Below are 18,507 nucleotides of genomic sequence, written 5' to 3' on the forward strand. Positions count from 1 at the left end.
TATGAGTAGTGGAAAAAGAAAACATATCATCTTGCTGGTTCCAGATAATTCCTAAGACTCGTTCATTGTTGGTCTCTTTGTTTCGGCTGATTTGAATACTTTGGATCGCATTAGGCTCACCTATTTTAATAAGCAATTCTCTTGAATTTGAGACCCAGTTCCGAATCTCAAACCCGCCCTTGATATGAATGTATCGTACCTGAGTGGCTAATTCAATCGCTTGTTCTACAGTGTCTACGCTGTCAAAATAATCGTCAACATAATGATTATTTACAATTGCAGCCGATGCCTTGGGGTACTCTGTCGCGAATTCACTAGCGTTAAGGTTCTTTACATATTGAGCCGAACACGGGGAGCATGTTGCGCCAAAGGTGGCTACGTCCATGACATAAGTTGTGGGAGGCTTGGAGCGATCTGCGCGGAAAAGAAACCTTTGTACTTGCCTATCTTCTGTCCTTATTCGGATTTGATGATACATCTCCTTAAGGTCGGCTCCAAAGGCGACTCGGCGCTCCCGGAAACGATTGATGACAGCCGGCAAGGACACCGTCATATCTGGACCTTTCAATAGTTGAGAATTCAGTGAAACCCCTTTAACCGAGGCTGCCGCATCCCAAACTAAACGAACTTTATCGGGCTTATTTTTATTCAAAACCACATTCAGCGGCAAGTACCACGTTAGGTGGGAGTTGGTTTCCGACAGTTCTTCAGCTGTCGCTATGTGAGCATAGCCCTTTTGTAAGTATTGTTCGATTTGTGAACAAACATTTCCGTACAGTTGAGGCTTATTTATTAGTCGCCGTTCGAGTTCCTGCATGCGACCAAATGCCATACCGTAGCTATTTGGAAACCAGGGGCTATCTGTATTCCACAGAAGCCCGGTTCCGAAACGGTCACCGATTCTCATCGTGGTCGTTTCCAATATACGACGCGCTCTCTGGTCTTCCTTTGATTCAGTTGATATTGACTCAACAGACTCATCTACAGAATAATACAATTTAAGTAAATCATGTATTTCCTGGTTAGTAGGTTCCACATGGATTCCTACATAACCACTAGTCGAATATGTTATCGCTTCCCCGATTGGGCCGTAAATCGACCAACCTAATTTGGACCGCACTGCAATAGGGTCACCGACGTTTCCTAGTCTAGTCTCCAGGGGGGCCATCACATCCAAATTATTCAGTCCGATGAGAAGTCCAGGCCTTTCTCCAGAGAAGGATTGAACTGGTACTTCAGTTAGAAAAGGATAATGCACTTTAAGTTCCTCAGCGTTCAAAGTTTGACACAGTTTGACAGTTTTCTTAATGCATAATAGACACAATCATTGTAAGTTATAACAAATCAATATTAAAAGAAGGAAACTAAATTTCTAAATTTAAATTAGGTTGATTTAAGGCAGTTTGGAGAAGAAGATCAAGGGTAGTTTAAATCCTTTTTTGTCTTTTTTGTCTTTTTTGTCTTTTTTGTCTTTTTTGTCTTTTTTGTCTTTTTTGTCTTTTTTGCCTTTTTTGTCTTTTTTGTCTTTTTTGTCTTTTTTGTCTTTTTTGTCTTTTTTGTCTTTTTTGTCTTTTTTGTCTTTTTTGTCTTTTTTGTCTTTTTTGTCTTTTTTGTCTTTTTTGTATTTTTTGTCTTTTTTGTCTTTTTTGTCTTTTTTGTCTTTTTTGTCTTTTTTGTCTTTTTTGTCTTTTTTGTCTTTTTTGTCTTTTTTGTCTTTTTTGTCTTTTTTGTCTTTTTTGTCTTTTTTGTCTTTTTTGTCTTTTTTGTCTTTTTTGTCTTTTTTGTCTTTTTTGTCTTTTTTGTCTTTTTTGTCTTTTTTGTCTTTTTTGTCTTTTTTGTCTTTTTTGTCTTTTTTGTCTTTTTTGTCTTTTTTGTCTTTTTTGTCTTTTTTGTCTTTTTTGTCTTTTTTGTCTTTTTTGTCTTTTTTGTCTTTTTTGTCTTTTTTGTCTTTTTTGTCTTTTTAGTCTTTTTTGTCTTTTTTGTCTTTTTTGTCTTTTTTGTCTTTTTTGTCTTTTTTGTCTTTTTTGTCTTTTTTGTCTTTTTTGTCTTTTTTGTCTTTTTTGTCTTTTTTGTCTTTTTTGTCTTTTTTGTCTTTTTTGTCTTTTTTGTCTTTTTTGTCTTTTTTGTCTTTTTTGTCTTTTTTGTCTTTTTTGTCTTTTTTGTCTTTTTTGTCTTTTTTTGTCTTTTTTGTCTTTTTTGTCTTTTTTGTCTTTTTTGTCTTTTTTGTCTTTTTTGTCTTTTTTGTCTTTTTTGTCTTTTTTGTCTTTTTTGTCTTTTTTGTCTTTTTTGCCTTTTTTGTCTTTTTTGTCTTTTTTGTCTTTTTTGTCTTTTTTGTCTTTTTTGTCTTTTTTGTCTTTTTTGTCTTTTTTGTCTTTTTTGTCTTTTTTGTCTTTTTTGTCTTTTTTGTCTTTTTTGTCTTTTTTGTCTTTTTTGTCTTTTTTGTCTTTTTTGTCTTTTTTGTCTTTTTTGTCTTTTTTGTCTTTTTTGTCTTTTTTGTCTTTTTTGTCTTTTTTGGCTTTTTTGTCTTTTTTGTCTTTTTTGTCTTTTTTGTCTTTTTTGTCTTTTTTGTCTTTTTTGTCTTTTTTGTCTTTTTTGTCATTTTGGTAATGTTTGTCATTTTAGTCATTTGTTGCCAATTTTTTCGTATGATGTGTTTTTCGTCATTTTTATTCAGTTATTTGTTCGACATTTCTTGTCATGTGTTGTTATTATTTGTTATAAACTGTCAATTTCTATGGATGTTTGTCATTTGATGTCAGTTACTGTCATTTCGATCATTTTTCAACTTTAAGATTATTTTTATTATGCATGATTTACGAGAGTGGCAGCCACAGAAAAATTCATGTTTCCAATAAGTGTGAATCGAAATTCAAACTCAGCATTCGGAGAACAGTTAAAAGTTTAAAATTTGAATCAAAATGTAGAATAAAATTTCGATATTTTTAAAGGTCACCAGCACCGATATCAATCGATGATATCTCGATTTTTCAAACCGATAGCTTTGTTGGGTGTGGATTAAAAGCTAATTAAACTTTCGTTATCAGTCACGTTTATCCATTAGAGGCCCGGCAACAATGCACATTGGGTCAAATTGGGGCTTCCGCTGTTGGTTTATCTATCGATTGCATTCAGCTGAAGCGTCGTTATCAATTAATGAATGAAATCGCACTGACATCGGTAGGTTTGTTATTTCAATTTGTAATTGGATGCCCCCGAATGCGGATAAAATAGGAAAAATGCATCCCCTGGCTGTGTTTGGTTTAATTTTATTACTGAGATGCTCCTTTATCGATGCAGCCCCCAGAATCGTTGAAAGTGGCCCTAGAGTGGATCCTCCCCTGACGCCAGCACCTACTCCGTACCCAACGCATCCGATGGATGATCCGGAATGGATTCCTCCGATGGGTCCGGTCGAAGAGTTGGATCAACAATTCTGGATCGATAGTGGTCAACGATTGTTGGGTGATCAAATCAGCGGAAAAAATCACCTGAATTTGAATGTGGCTAAAAATGTGATCATCTTCATTGGTGATGGAATGTCTATCACTACGCAGTCGGCTACTCGGGTCTACATGGGAGGTGAAGCTATGGAGCTGTCCTTCGAGAAGTTCCCTTACACCGGGTTGGCTAAGGTGAGCTGAAAAATATTTGTTTTTAAAACTTTCATCGATTGTTCCTTCTACTTGTAGACATATTGCATCAACTACCAAGTGTCGGACTCGGGCTGCACGGCTGCTGCCATCTTGACCGGAGTCAAGAATAACTACGGAACCATCGCCGTCAGTGGCCAAGTTCCGCTCATGAACTGTCAACGTAGCCTGGAACCGGAAAACCGCCTAACCTCAATTTTGAAGTATGCCCAGCAAGATGGCCGCTCGACTGGAATCGTCACGAATACTCGAATCACCCATGCAACGCCGGCCGTGGCCTATGCCGTATCCGGGGCTCGTTATTGGGAAGACGATGAAGAGACTCCTTCGGGTTGTGTGGATATCGCTGCCCAATTGATTCACGGAGAAATTGGACGGAACCTTACGGTAGCATTAGGAGGCGGTTCCAGGCATTTCTATCCTACCGGGGTGCAAACAATGGACGGAGGTTTCGGAAGACGACGAGATAACAGATTCCTGGTAAACGAGTGGTTAGCGATGGGAAATCTACGGGAGGAAAATAGAAGTTTCGTGCACAATCGTCAAACGTTGGATCAGGTTGATGAGAGCCAAGTCGATCGGCTGTTCGGTCTGTTTTCGGCGAATCACATGAGCTACAGGATGGATAATTCCGTTGAAGAACCGACCTTGGAGGAGATGACTTCGAAAGCATTGAAAATGGTTTCCAAAAACGTCAGGGGATATGTACTGATCATTGAAGGTATGTAGCTTTCCGAATACACCCATCAGCTCCATGAATGACCTCAGTCCAACCTTTACGATAATTTGCCAATCTCCAACTTCAAAACGGTCCACATCTTCAAACGACGTGTTGTCGAGGGTCGGTATTCGTACATCTACCATCTTTCTCCTATGACTGTTTTGTTGTCATAGCTGTCGAGATAGAAATCATTAGGCGTAACGGCTCCTTGTGAATAGGTCATTTGATGGGAGGGCATTATTTGCTGGTTTCGTCATCAATCTTTTATACATCGAGCTGGCCTGTGTTTATAGATTTCGCTGTCTTCGGTATGAAGACTTTCTTGAGCAGTGGAAGTTCTTGATAGGGTATCTAATTTTTGGATCTTTACGGAAACTATTGTTGCTGATACAGATACAAATACAGATTATTAGGTGAAACATGAAGTCAGTTTTGCTGCTGTTGATACTTACGATTTCGGCGGATCCACATGGCTGCCGATTGCAGCAGAATCAAAACATTGTTTGTTTTGGTTCCTCTTGCTTGTTGTTCAATTCGCAATCGAGAACAATAGATCAATGATTGATGATGACAGGTGATGATGATAAACGCAGTACAAATGTTTACATCATCACACGGTTAGACAAGACTACTCAAATTGGGTTCGTGGTAACACAACAGTGTTGCTAGATATTCTGGGTAGGAATACCAAAGTACTCATTGAGAAATGAGTACTTTCCCGGTTAGGGATTATAAGAAGTGGAAAGTGACAATTAGCTATCGCTCATTAATATAGTTGTATTCTAATGACCTAACAGACGAAACATGAATAAAGATAACTCTATTCCACCACTGAAACATGCGTTCCCAACAGGTTATGGGCCCAGATACGTCCGGATTAAGGAACAAAGAGTTAGTGAGAGGGGTACTCTCAATACTTGCGGTTAGTAAGTTCATCAGCGACCAGTGCAGAAGGACCAGCCAGGTCGAGGGGCCAGCCACGAGCCAGAGGAGTCACTGGAGTTCGAGGCCAGGAAGTCGGGTTCCGAGAGGGTTACTTTCGATGCCGACACGAGCCGCGCTGCGGTTAGCAGCTTGGTTTTATTTCCGACGGCCGGGAGGAGGACTCCAGATGGAGTATTAGCCAGGATTGGAGATTGGAAGAAGCTGTTCGAGAGGGTTACTCTCGTGATGTGGAGCTATGCTGTAGTCAGCACGGATGAGCTTATCCAAGCCTACAGCTTTATTTTTCTGTGGCTTAGGAGCAGGTATTTTCGGCGACGGTTAGTTGCCAGAAACTTTAGAAACACAGAGTCAGATTGGACGTTTTTTGCTGAACTTTGCCTTCCCGCTTTTTGTAGCGATCAAAGAGTTGGAGTCGAGAAGATCTTTCTCATGCTTTGTAGCTGTGCTGCGTATAGTATGCGCGAGCATGTCTTCGATGGATGGAAGCTGCTTCGGGTGCTTCGGAGGAGGAGGTTCGGGCGGTGGTTAGTCGCTAGCGAATTCATCCACCTCTTGATCTCTGAGGTATTTTGGATGAGTTCTGTCGATCGAAGTCTGGCTAATTCTCTGAGCCACCGAGAGAGGGCTTTGTTGGCCACAAGAGAATGCTTTTCTGGGATTACCAGAACACAACACTCAAGATATGTTGTACGATCGCATGCTGAGGATATCAGCCACCACAGTCAACGCAAGATTCGCGATTCTGGTGCCCGTCAGCGTAGGAAACGAAAACGACTTCAACGGTAGCAACGACGAAGATGGCGATGATGATCAAGATTTCGTCAATCCCGAACTGGCCCAGGGACGCAGTCAGCGAACAGGAGAAGCTCATGAACGCTACGTGGCTAACGTAGCCGTTCATGATGAGAAAAAGCAACTTCGAATCGTCAGCAAGCTCAAGGGCCAAAGAGACTGCTTTTGCCGGAAAACCACCATCGACAAGGGAATGGCAGCCATGATAAAAACAACGAAACTCAGTCTGGACGTAGTAAGGTTGTCACTGAGCAGCCGTTCAACGATTTGATCGGTTGTTTGCAGTTTTCGAGGCCATACTTCAGTGCTGCTGTTAGCGCATTAAGCAACTATACGCAGCCCCGGATGTGAGCAAGATTTGGGAAGCGGTTAGCTTATCCCAGGTTACAGGAAACCCATTCTGTCTCTGACACGAATGTTCGATGGACTCAGTTGAACAATGGTGAGGTTATCATCGAGCAGCCGTTCAACGATTTGATCAGTTGTTTGCAGTCATCAGAATATCTGTGCGGCGGTTGGCGCACTTAGCAAATACCAGGCCAGCCCGGCAGATAGGCACTGGCAAGGCCTGAAGCGTGTTCTGCGGTACCTTCGAGGTACGACCGATACGGCGTTGGTATTCCGCAGAAACGGGAACCCGGATTTACTAATTGGATATGTGAACGCAGATTTCGCTAACGATTCCAATGATCGAAGATCTGTATCGGGATATGAATACATGATCTTCGAGAATCTGATTTCGTGGTCAACGAAACGTCAGCAGACGGTCAGTCTGTCGTCAACCGAAGCTGAGATAGGAGCCCTTTGCCATGCGGTCAAGGAAGGTTTGGGTTAACAAACTTCCTCTGTGAATTGGGTGTGGTTAGCACTTCTTTCACGTTAATGGAGGACAACATCCCTTGCATCCAGTATCTGGAAGAGGCGCGGACTCATCGGCGGATGAAGCATCTCGACGTGAAGTATGCATTCATCACGGAGATCGTAAAAAGCGGTGAGACACATCTCTACTGAGGATCAGCCAGCTGATGCGTTCACGAAGGTGTAACCAAGGGTGAGGCACGCGAAGCTGTTCAGCATTCTCAATCTGCGAATTGAGGGGAGTTGTTGATACTTACGGTTTGGGCGGATCCACATTGCTGCCGATTGCAGCAGAATCAAAACATTGTTTGTTTTGGTTCGTCTTGCATGTTGTTCAATTCGCAATCGAGAACAATGATGATGATAAACGCGGTACAAATGTTTACACAATCACACGGTTAGGCGAGACTACTCAAATTGGGTTCATGGAAACACAACAGTGTTGCCAGATATTCTGAGAATGAATTTCAAAGTACTCATTGAGAAATGAGTACTTTCGCGGTTAGGGAAAGAAGTGGGAAGTGATAATTAGCTATCGCTATTTAATATAGTTGTATTATACTGACCTCACAGACGAAACATGAACAAGGATAACTCTATTCCACCACTGAAACCTGCATTTCCAACAGCTGCAAATACTCTACAAAACACGAAAAAATAGTGTTTTACCTGCATTGATAAGTAATTTTGTTCCCATTTTGTTAGAATTGCGCGCTACCTGCATAAAGCATGGATCATCCAAAATCTGGACGCACTGTTTATTATACCATAGCGCCCTGGTTGTCGGATCGAGAATGTTTTGACAGTATTTTGTTTGGAAATGTTTCCTTTAGCAGTGCTGAAAATTTCATAACGATTCTTCTGTTCCAATAAAGTTACACGTAATGGAAGCCGCGAGGCGAAAATTAATTTGGACACCCACGTCAAAAACCCGACGTGGTCTGGTTCGAAAATTGTGAAATCTGATTTTGGGCGGCTTCCTGGCCAAAAATTTTACAAAGCCACTGATCGGGGTGATGTCCCCGCCCCGATAAGTTGGCAAGGATGTGTTTGATCTGGAAAGGTATTTGCAGCTGCGGACGAAAAACCCCGGTTTTTGTGGAAAACAAGACCATGAACTCCGAAATGTACAAGGAGGAGTGCCTTAAAAAACCTTATTTTTTTCGTACATTAGATCTCACAAAGGACCAGTAAAGTTTTCGCCAGATTTGGCAAGCTGCCACTACAGCTAAGAGATAGCCACTACATGCAACAGTGATAACGAGATTGTGGAACAAAATGGCTGCTGAGGGCAGTGAATAGGGTGTCCAAACTATGATGAGTGGTTCTCGACAAAAAGTTCGAAATTCCATCAAAACAACATGTTCTTATTTTTCTTTGAAGTGCAATAAAAACCCTACATTTTGATTACAAATCATTTTTATTTCGTTTACATAGCTCCGAGATAGACCCTTTTTAATGCGTCCAGATTTGTAGTGATCCATGCTTTACTAGGGTGTCCCAAATTGCATAACTTCTGAGAATCTGAGGGCTCACCCTTCAAATGATAAATAAGGATGTGGAGAACAAACTTTTATATGGGCCGACTAAATAAAACATGTTTAGCGGTTCCGCAAGGGCGATCTTTAAAAAAAGTCCACTTTCAAAAGATTTGATTTTATATAAATTCTGGGTTCAAAAATTTTCACAAAATTTATCTATATATATAAAAATGAATGTTTGTCTGTCTGTCTGTTCCCTATAGACTCGGAAACTACTGAACCGATCATTGTCAAAATTGGCATCTGAGGGTTTTTGAGGCCGGGGATGGTTTCTGTAATAGTCAAAACTCCATCCGACTTAAGGAAGGAGAGGCTTTCATACAAAATTTGTAGTTTTTCGAAACAAATTAAAGTCATGACATGACATCCATTTTCTTGAGATTTTTTTTCCTTTGGGCGGTTTGTTTTTCGTCTCTATGATCGAGGCGTCGCCAGCCAACGTCGCAAACGGAAAGTAACCCAGGCATAGCATACTGATCAGTAGGAATATTTTGGCGCGTATTTCTCAACCAAGCATATTTTCTTTGAGGGGTTTGTTTTTCGTCTCCATGGGCGAGCAAACGTCGTCGCAAGAGGATAGTAACCAAAGCACACTGTTTATTGATTGATAGAAAATTTAACAATAAGACGCCTGTTTCTCAAACACGTGGGGCGATATGCAACCCAGATGTGTTTTTTCTTGCTTATTTGATTTGTACACAGCACGTGGTAATAAATGACACCTAGATGTGACACGGATTGGTATTTTATCAATCGAATCAAAACCAATTGAAAGATTTGCAAAAATACTTCCATATTTAGTTCGTGTTAATGTATGTAGCATTCGACTTTTCATTCAAGGAACATTAGAACATGTTCAAACGTTCAACTTTTTCTGTTAAAAAAAATAAAAATATTGTTTTCTTCTAAAATTGTTACTTCGGCCCAAATACACAACTGAAACGAATTTAGAAATGAAAATGGGAGCTTTTTATTTTAAATAATTCTGAAAAAAACCATCGTACTTTTTTCTTACATACCAATTCAAGTACGTACTTAACATGAAAAGTGTTTTTGTGTTACATGGCTGCATAAAAGAGACTTTTGATCCGCTTCGTTTTTGAAAAGCGAGATTTTAGAACTGATATTCAACTGGACGCAAAATTTTTAAGAGAAATTTTTAGTTTACCCTTAAAGTGTTAAAAACAATATTCCCTCCTGTCAACTTACACGGTGGGGCAAGGGCAAACGTCGAACTTTTAAGAAATTAATCTTCAAAATGACTCAATATGTTGGAAAGAACAGAAGGGATATTCCGAATTATGAAACTGCAGCGGATATTGAAAATTCTTAAATGTCTTTGTAAATGAAGATCATTCCCTTTGAACAGCATTCGTTAAAAGTGGAGTAACAAACATAAATTTATATTGCAGGAATACTGCAGATATATCAGTGAAACTTGATAGAACAAAAAACAGGAATTCGTATTAAATCCATTTTAAAGCCATTACTCTGACGCATCTGTAAATAAGCTTTGCATTGACACTTGCCCCAATAAACGGAACAAATGTAAACTTAGAAATTTGTTTTGCCAACATTTTTGAATATTTGACTTTCAAAGAGAAAATAAAAAAAAAAGCTGAGAACTTATTTAGTGATGCAACTGATATTTTTTTAATTATTTATATGTTTACCGTAGTAAATTTATTTAGAAAAAAAGAAATTTGCACTGTATTTAATACATAACTAATTTAATATATTTTTCATTACCATGATAAGTGCTGTTTGGGTATCGAGCCGGTTAAATTTGCCTACCTTCTTCAAGCAGTGGGGGACAAAATTGAAAAAGATGGGAGAGCTCCCATGTAAATTTAAGATAAAGAGCTTTTCAAAGAAGGGACCATATTCAAAAAGGTTTTTTTGTGTACAGAGTACAAATTTCAGATCTTGAAAAACGAGTTCAGAGATCAAGTTTCAGTAAATAATATATACCATCTTTGAATTGCAATTCAGAACCGCAGCTGCAGCTCTCATTTCAAAGTTGTTGGTTCTGAAGTATGATGAGGTTTGATTTAAAAAAATGCTCTCTTAAATCTAAATTTGAATAAGTTTTTACAAATTACATTTATTTCTGGAAGGTGTAGCAAAGCACAACGGGTCAGCTAGTATATATATATATATTATTTATTTAATTTTGTTTGGGTTAAACACTACACGAAAAAAATGAAAAATGGACCAAATTAGTATCAAAATTGAAAATAACCAAGCTGTTTTTAAGAAAAAAAAATTTTTTTTGGTCCAAAAAATATTTATTGAACTGACCAAAATGCGTACGTAGTGTAAAATATTTTTGTGTGGATTATTGTGCACTTAAACTTAGCTGAACAAAGCGTGTTGTTTGTATCATCGTGTTAAGAGCTATTCACGATTTGATTCTTAATAAAAATCACAATTTAGGATACTTTTATTTAATTTATAAAATTTGTTTTAATAAATACCTACGTTAAAATCAAAACACTTGCAAAAAAAGACTTGGATGGTTTGAAGGAATCAAATTTGAACTGAATCTTACAACGGAAAAGGGTTGCACTGAATCTCAAGTGTGAAAGTGATTCTGAGACATTGTGTTCTGAAGAAGCATAAAAACTGGTTTTTCATCAATTTTTTTTTCTTTACCTATCGATTGCTTATTTAATTATGTTAATTTTATTAAAATTTCAATCAAGACTAACATTTCATATGAAGACTGCAACTCGATTGGACTTAAAACAAAATAGTTATGACTGTTCATAATTGTAGATTTTTTTAAATTTTGTATTTGAAAAGCTGGTAAAATTTCAATGCGTTTTGATGTTTTTTTTTATTGTTTCCGTTGCAAAAAATAACTGAGTTATGTAGCGTTGAAATATGGTTTTATTTTATTTACAAAAAAAAATCACACGAGATCTAACTCGAAAAATAAAAAAGTAAGACATCTGAAAAAATACAAGTGTTTTTAAGTCGTAAAAATTATCCCAATTTTCAATTATGGGGAAAATCTGAATTCACCCGGCGTAAACACATTAGATAAAAAAAATCCCCATATCACAAGCCCCACCTTCCTTTTGACCGTCAATGTAGCACCTTGATATGAGTTGTCTTTGCGCTTCCACCATTCAGACTATATGAGAGTTAAAATCAACCAACAATGTTGAGCAATCGCTAGCCCAACTGACCTTTGCAGAGTCTATTTAGTCAGCAATCATGTCAGTTATGCGGCAGTACGTATTTATATCTCAAAAGGGTCCAGAGCAGGGATTCCACAGACAAGACAACATGTTTTACTTTTTTTTTTAAATGACATAATTACATGGGCTAAATAAATTCATGTTGCTCTCTCTTTTCATGTTAACAAAAACGGCGCGGGCCACGTCCTAATAGTCAAAGTGGATGAAAAGAAGGAATATAACACATCAAGAAAAAATCGTGTAATTTAGATCGAAAATGATGCACGGAATCGGATGACATAAAGGGTGATCAAGGGAAAACGCGTGTAAATCGGTGAAATCGTTTATTTAAAAAATCAAATTAAATTTCATTTTCAAGTTTAATTAGTATAAAATTCAGGAAAAATATTCAGTTAGGCTTCCGCTTTTCCAAATCCGAATTGCCGGGCCTTACGCTTAACTCCTGCCATCAGATTTTGCCACCTTGTCCACCTTCTTCGCCGCAGACAGCCAGTTTGCCTTAAACTCGTCCTGCTCGTCCTTAGCAGTTTTTTTGGTCTTCTTCAGGTTCCGCTTGACAATAGCCCAGTATTTCTCAATTGGGCGGAGATCTGGCGTGTTGGGAGGGTTCTTGTCCTTGGGAACCACCTGCCCGTTGTTGGCGGCGTACCACTCCATGGCCTTTTTGCCGCAATGGCAAGATGCCAAATCCGGCCAAAACAGTACGGAACAACCGTGTTTCTTCAGGAAAGCCAGCAGACGTTTATTCAAACACTCTTTCACGTAAATTTCTTGGTTAACAGTCCCGGAAGCTATGAAAATGCTGCTTTTCAAGCCACAGGTACAGATGGCTTGCCAAACCAGATATTTCTTCGCGAACTTTGACAGTTTCATGTGCTTTAAAATATCTGCTACCTGTCCCCTTCCTTTTGCCGTATAAAACTCCTGTCCCGGAAGCTACTTGTAGTCGGCTTTGACGTAGGTTCCGTCGTCCATTACCACGCAGTCAAACTTCGTCAGCATCGTCGTGTACAGCCTCCGGGATCGCGCTTTGGCCGTCGTATTTTGTATATCATCGCAATTTGGAGTCACTACCTTCTTGTAAGTCTATAGTCCGGCTCGATGCACGGTTGTAGACGATACACCCAGCTTATTTGCGGCATCTCGGAGAGAGAGGTTAGGGTTTCGCTTGAAACTACCGGCAATTCTCTTTGACGTCTCAGCAGCTTTCGGTTTTCGATTTCCCCCCGATCCAGACTTCCTGGCTGTTGACAAACGTTCCCCAAACACTTTTATTATATTTTTAACGGTTGATTTTGCAACATTTAGCGATTTTGCCAGCTTTGCGTGCGAGTAGCTCGGATTATCGCGATGCGCGAGCAAAATTTTGATACGCTGCATTTCTTCCTTGGACGGCATTCAAATACCCTGGTTATTTCTCTAGAGAACTAGCTTAGAGTTATACTGGACCGTTTCTAGGCTTAGAATTAGAGCCTGACACAAGTTGGAGGTGACATTGGACGCTCGCAGTCAATAGATGGTCATTCTGTGGAGTTCCCTCAAAAAAATTACCGAGACGACAAACAATCAATAACCGTTTCAGATTGAATCCTTAACCCTTCACATAACTTTATTCTTACAGGTGGCCGAATCGATCACGCCCATCACGACAACTTGGCACGGCTAGCCCTGGACGAAACGGTTGAGCTGCATCGAGCCGTTCAATACGTTGCCCGTCAAACCAATGACCGGGACACTCTGATTCTGGTCACGGCCGATCATTCTCACACAATGACGATGGGTGGATATCCGGTTCGAGGGAACAACATCCTGGCTACCGGAGATTTCTCCCGTCTGGACCGGATGCCATTCTTCACCCTCAGCTATGCCAACGGAATGAGTTACTTTGACCATTACCCACCCACCGGAGGTCGAAACAATCCATTCCTGATGGATTCCCAAAGAGCTGATTTCCGATTTCCGGGTGCAGTTCCCTACGAGGACGAAACTCATGGTGGCGATGATGTGGCCGTTTTCGCTCGGGGACCTCACGCTCATCTATTCAGTGGTCTATACGAGCAACATCTGATAGGGCACCTCCTCTGGTATGCATCCTGTTTGGGACCGGATGGATTGAGACGTTCCGAGGCGTGCCTGGACCGGTTAACCGATTCCGGAGGATTGATGCTCCAAACTCCCCCGGGATGGATCGTTTTACCGCTGGTTTTGGTTGTTGCTCAAGCAAAAGTTTTCCTCTGAAAAACTCTGCCATCAAAATAAATCTCTCGCTTAACTAGTTTGTGGGAATAATTTACGGAACATATTGACAAAAAAAAAAATAAAAACGGATAAAGTCGACCAAAAGTTTTTTTCAGAGCTTTCATTCCCTCTTTCCCCCTTTAGATAAAAGTTTGTGATACAAAACCAAACTTTCGTCACCGAAACCGATTGAATCGAAAATTTGCTGTCCCGGTGGCCCAGAAGGTTAAACTTTCGAGAAAATCTCTAGGTTCGCATTCGACTACCTAAATTTCCAACGAGCACTGCTGTTTTTGTCGAACCTATTCAGCAACAATATCGAGCACATTTTTTTGGAAAAAAAATGAATCGATTCTCAATCTGCCATGATAGAAATAGTAAGGAATAGAAAAGCGTCAATGTGCATAAAAAAGAGTTATTGAGAAAATGGCGCATGGGGGACTTTTCGAATGAAAATTTTGAAGAAGGTAAGAAAATTGTGTCAAGGTGAGAAAGCAACGCGTTAATTCTTGGATTCCTGAGACTGAGAGAATCTTTCAAAATGAACTGCCTACCTACCTACCTACCTAAGGGTCCAGCGCCGATTGACCGGCGCATAGGGCTGAGATAAAAGATCTCCACTGCTGGCGATCCGGAGCCAGCGTCTTCACTTGCTGCCAGCCAAGGTTCTCGTCAACTGTGCGGATTTCAGCGGCTAGACTTCGCCGCCACGAGCTTTTGGGCCTGCCTCTTCTTCGATGCCCATCTGGATTCCAGTCAAGCGCCTCTCTGCAAATCTCGTTTTCATCTCTTCGCAGCGTGTGCCCAATCCATCTCCACTTACGTTCTCGAATCTCGATTTCTAGCGCCTTTTGATGACACCGGCGATGAAGTTCAACGTTTGAGATCCAGTTGCCAGGCCACCAAGCGCGGATGATGTTCCGCAGGCACCGATTCACAAAAACTTGCAGTTTTCGCGTCGTCACCGCATATGTGCACCAAGTCTCACACCCGTACAGCAATACGGATTTGACGTTTGAGTTGAAGATCCGGATCTTAGTTCGTAGAGAGATCTGGCGTGACCGCCAGATGTTTCGGAGACTCGCAAACGCAAATCGGGCTTTTCTGATCCGGGTTTCGATGTCCTTCTTGGTACCACCATCAGGCGTAATCTGGCTACCAAGATACTGGAACCACTCCACTGTCTCAACCTGTTGTCCAGCTACCACGAAATTGGAACGATTTCCTGTATTGATTTCCATCGACTTGGTCTTTCCGACATTGATTTTGAGACCTGCTGCCTTGGAGCTTTCGGTGAGGTCATCGAGTTTGCTCTGCATGTCTTGTTGTGTTTGGGCGAGCAAAATAATATCGTCTGCCAGGTCAAGGTCGTTCAGTTGCTCCATGGTTGAAGGATTCCACGGCAATCCTCGGTTTGGTCTACAGTCAATCGATCCAGTCAAGATCTCATCCATTACGATGAGAAAAAGCAGCGGTGACAAAATACATCCTTGTCTCACTCCAGCAGTTACCGGGATTGGTTCGGACAAGACACCGTCGTGCAAGACCTTGCACGAAAATGCCTCGTACTGTGCTTCGATGAGATGGACTAGTTTCTCTGGGACCCCTCGTCGTCTAAGAGCAGCCCAGATGTTTTCGTGGTTCAGTCGGTCAAATGCTTTTTCGAAATCAACGAACACCAGCAGAAGAGAGTCCTGGAATTCGTTGATTTGTTCCAGTATTATTCGTAGCGTTGTGATGTGGTCCACACATGATCGTCCGGATCGGAATCCAGCTTGTTGCCGTCGGAGTGTAGCGTCGATTTTCTCCTGGATCCTGTTCAGGATCACTTTGCAGAGTACTTTGAGGGTTGTACAGATCAAAGTTATGCCACGCCAGTTACCGCACTCTGTTAGGTCTCCTTTCTTTGGGACCTTTACGAGGATACCCTGCATCCAGTCGGCCGGGAATGTTGCAGTATCCCAAATGTCAGCGAAAAGACGGTGCAACATTTGTGCTGACAAGGCAGGGTCGGCTTTGAGCATTTCAGCAGGAATGCAATCGATTCCAGGCGCTTTGTTGGATTTCATGTTCTTGATTGCCGCTTCTATTTCAGCCAGCGAGGGCGCTTCCGAGTTGACGCCATTAATGCGACTTACTGTGGGCGCCTCGAGCTGCGGGTTCTGTTGGCCATTGCTATTTGTAACTCGGAAAAGTTGATCAAAATGCTCAGTCCAACGCTTGAGCTGATCTGTTCGATCTGTCAGCAGCTGACCTGCTCGGTTTTTCAGCGGCATTCTTGCATTAGTCCTTGCACCACTAAGGCGGCGAGAAATATCATATAATAATCGGATATCTCCAATGGCGGCGGCTCTTTCTCCCTCTTCGGCTAGGGAGTTTGTCCAGGCTCTATTGTCTCGTCTACAAGCTCGTTTAACTGCCTTTTCCAGCTCCGCATATCGTAAGCGGGCGGCTGCTTTGGCTGACCCGGTACATGCCTGCTCAATTCCGACTTTCGCCTTTCTCCGATCATCGATCATCCTCCAGGTTTCATCCGACATCCATTCACTTCGTCTTTCACAAACTTTACCGAGAGTACCATGGCTCGTCGTGATAAAGGCATTCTTGATTCCACACCACTGTTCTTCGACTGTTCCGTCTGTCGGCAGCTCCGAGGCTCGGGATTCTAGCTGTTCAACGTATGCCCTTTTCACCTCTGGATTCTCCAACCGGCGGACGTCGTATCGACACCCGACCTTCTCCTCGCGCCGTTGGACACGCGCAACTCTCAGTCGTATCTCGCCAAGGACGAGGTGATGGTCAGATGCAATGTCTGCGCTTCGCTTGTTGCGGACATCAAGAAGGCTCCTTCTCCATTTTCGGCTGATGCAGATGTGGTCAATTTGATTTTCTGTTCGGCCATCTCGGGATACCCAAGTGACCTTATGTGCTGGTCGATGGGGGAAGAGCGATCCACCGATCACCATGTTGTTGTTGCCACAAAATTCTACAAACAGCTCTCCGTTTTCGCTCATCTGTCCTAGGCCATGGCGCCCCATGATGCGCTCAAGGTCCTGATTATCGGAGCCAATCTTTGCGTTGAAGTCGCCTAAGTGGATTTGAATGTCACCCTTCGGAATTCTCTCAACCACGCTGTTCAATTGACTGTAAAACTGCTCTTTCTCCTGCAAATCGGCAACGTCAGTTGGCGCATAACACTGGACCATTGTAAGGTTTCTAACCCGTGTTCTGAATCTGGCTACGATTATTCTTTCGTTTATCGGTTCCCATCTTATGAGGGCCGCATGGGCCTGCGGGCTTAACAGGAAACCAACTCCTCGTTCCCGAGTAGCATGTTCTCCTCGTATGCCAGAGTAAAGCAGTACTTGCCCGGACTGTGTCTTGTGTTCTCCAGTGTTAGGCCAACGGACTTCGCTCAGTCCCAATATCTCTAAATGAATCTCTAAATGAACTGCCTGTATCCGAATATTTATTATGATTCTTATGATCTTAGGAATGTTTATTTCCTAAAACCGATAAATAATAACTTTGAGAGACGTCAATCTTTAACTAGAAAGGTTTGTCTATAAGATTAATGCAGCTGCGGCCACTGCGGCCGGCCTTCAAAAACAAAACGAATTGCGAAGTGATTCAACACTGGAAAAAAAAATGTCGATGTTTTAAAAGTTGATCACACGCGAAAAAATGTTTGCAAATTAGTTCGCAGAATCATAACTGTGAGCGGGAATAAGTACCGCGCAAAAAACAATTCGTTTGAAATTCGAAAAAACCGAAAATTCCGGGGGGTATGAATATAATTTTAAGGAAATGAATGCACGGTGCCAGGACCTTGAGGGGGGCTTCGGAAAATATATTTTTGACACCATTTTCAAATTCGAAATGTGGAGGCTTCCACCTTACTTAAAATGGGTTTAGGGAGAAAAGACTCAATTAGCAGAAGCTGAAAAAATGGCAAAATAATGAAATATTATGACAAAACAAATTATGAAACTCTGTCCAAAAATATGAGAAAAACATGTCAAATGTGATAAATGTGATAAATTAAAGAAAATATGGGAAAAATTTGATAAATCTGATAATAGAAAGACAATGTTATGACCAAAATATAAAAAAATCAAAAAAACAATAATATGACAAGCGGCAGAAATTTAAAAATAAAAAAAAACCGACAAAACCGCAAAACTAAAATTGACAACGTTATGGAAAATTTGACAACTGTGTTGAAAAATGACAACCATTAGGGGAGAATGAGGATACTTGATCCCTGGGGATACTTGATTCCTTAGCTATATCTCGAAACCGAAATGTCTTACGAAGATCAAATGTTCTAGAAAAATGTACCAAAATGAGCAAAATAACAACGCTTGCCGTTTAAAAAAATTTAACAAAATAATTGTTGAGTAATTGAACTTTGTTTGAAAAATTTCACAAAATGTAACTTTAAGATCTTTTTTCATCACTTTAAAATGTTCCTTACATGGGAAAATTATGAAAAAAATATTTGTTCCAATGTATCAATCGTTCGAGCGTAAAATGAACTTCATAATGCCATATTT

At 40.8% G+C, this 18,507-nt stretch overlaps 2 protein-coding genes across 2 annotated transcripts in view; one reads left to right on the top strand and one right to left on the bottom strand.

The window, feature by feature from the left end:
* LOC129740561 (uncharacterized) overlaps positions 1-18,507 on the bottom strand; it is a 545,556-nt gene that overhangs the window by 502,153 nt on the left and 24,896 nt on the right. The gene's annotated exons all lie outside the window — the stretch shown is intronic.
* On the top strand, positions 3,189-14,012 carry LOC129740559 (alkaline phosphatase, tissue-nonspecific isozyme-like). The gene is made up of 3 exons (XM_055732265.1): positions 3,189-3,632; positions 3,690-4,371; positions 13,335-14,012. The coding sequence occupies exons 1-3, from the start codon at positions 3,207-3,209 to the stop codon at positions 13,949-13,951; spliced, it is 1,725 nt and encodes a 574-aa protein (XP_055588240.1). The 5' UTR covers positions 3,189-3,206; the 3' UTR covers positions 13,952-14,012.

The sequence above is a fragment of the Uranotaenia lowii genome, chromosome 1, assembly GCF_029784155.1.
Source record: "Uranotaenia lowii strain MFRU-FL chromosome 1, ASM2978415v1, whole genome shotgun sequence".
In the NCBI taxonomy this organism is placed as follows: domain Eukaryota; kingdom Metazoa; phylum Arthropoda; class Insecta; order Diptera; family Culicidae; genus Uranotaenia; species Uranotaenia lowii.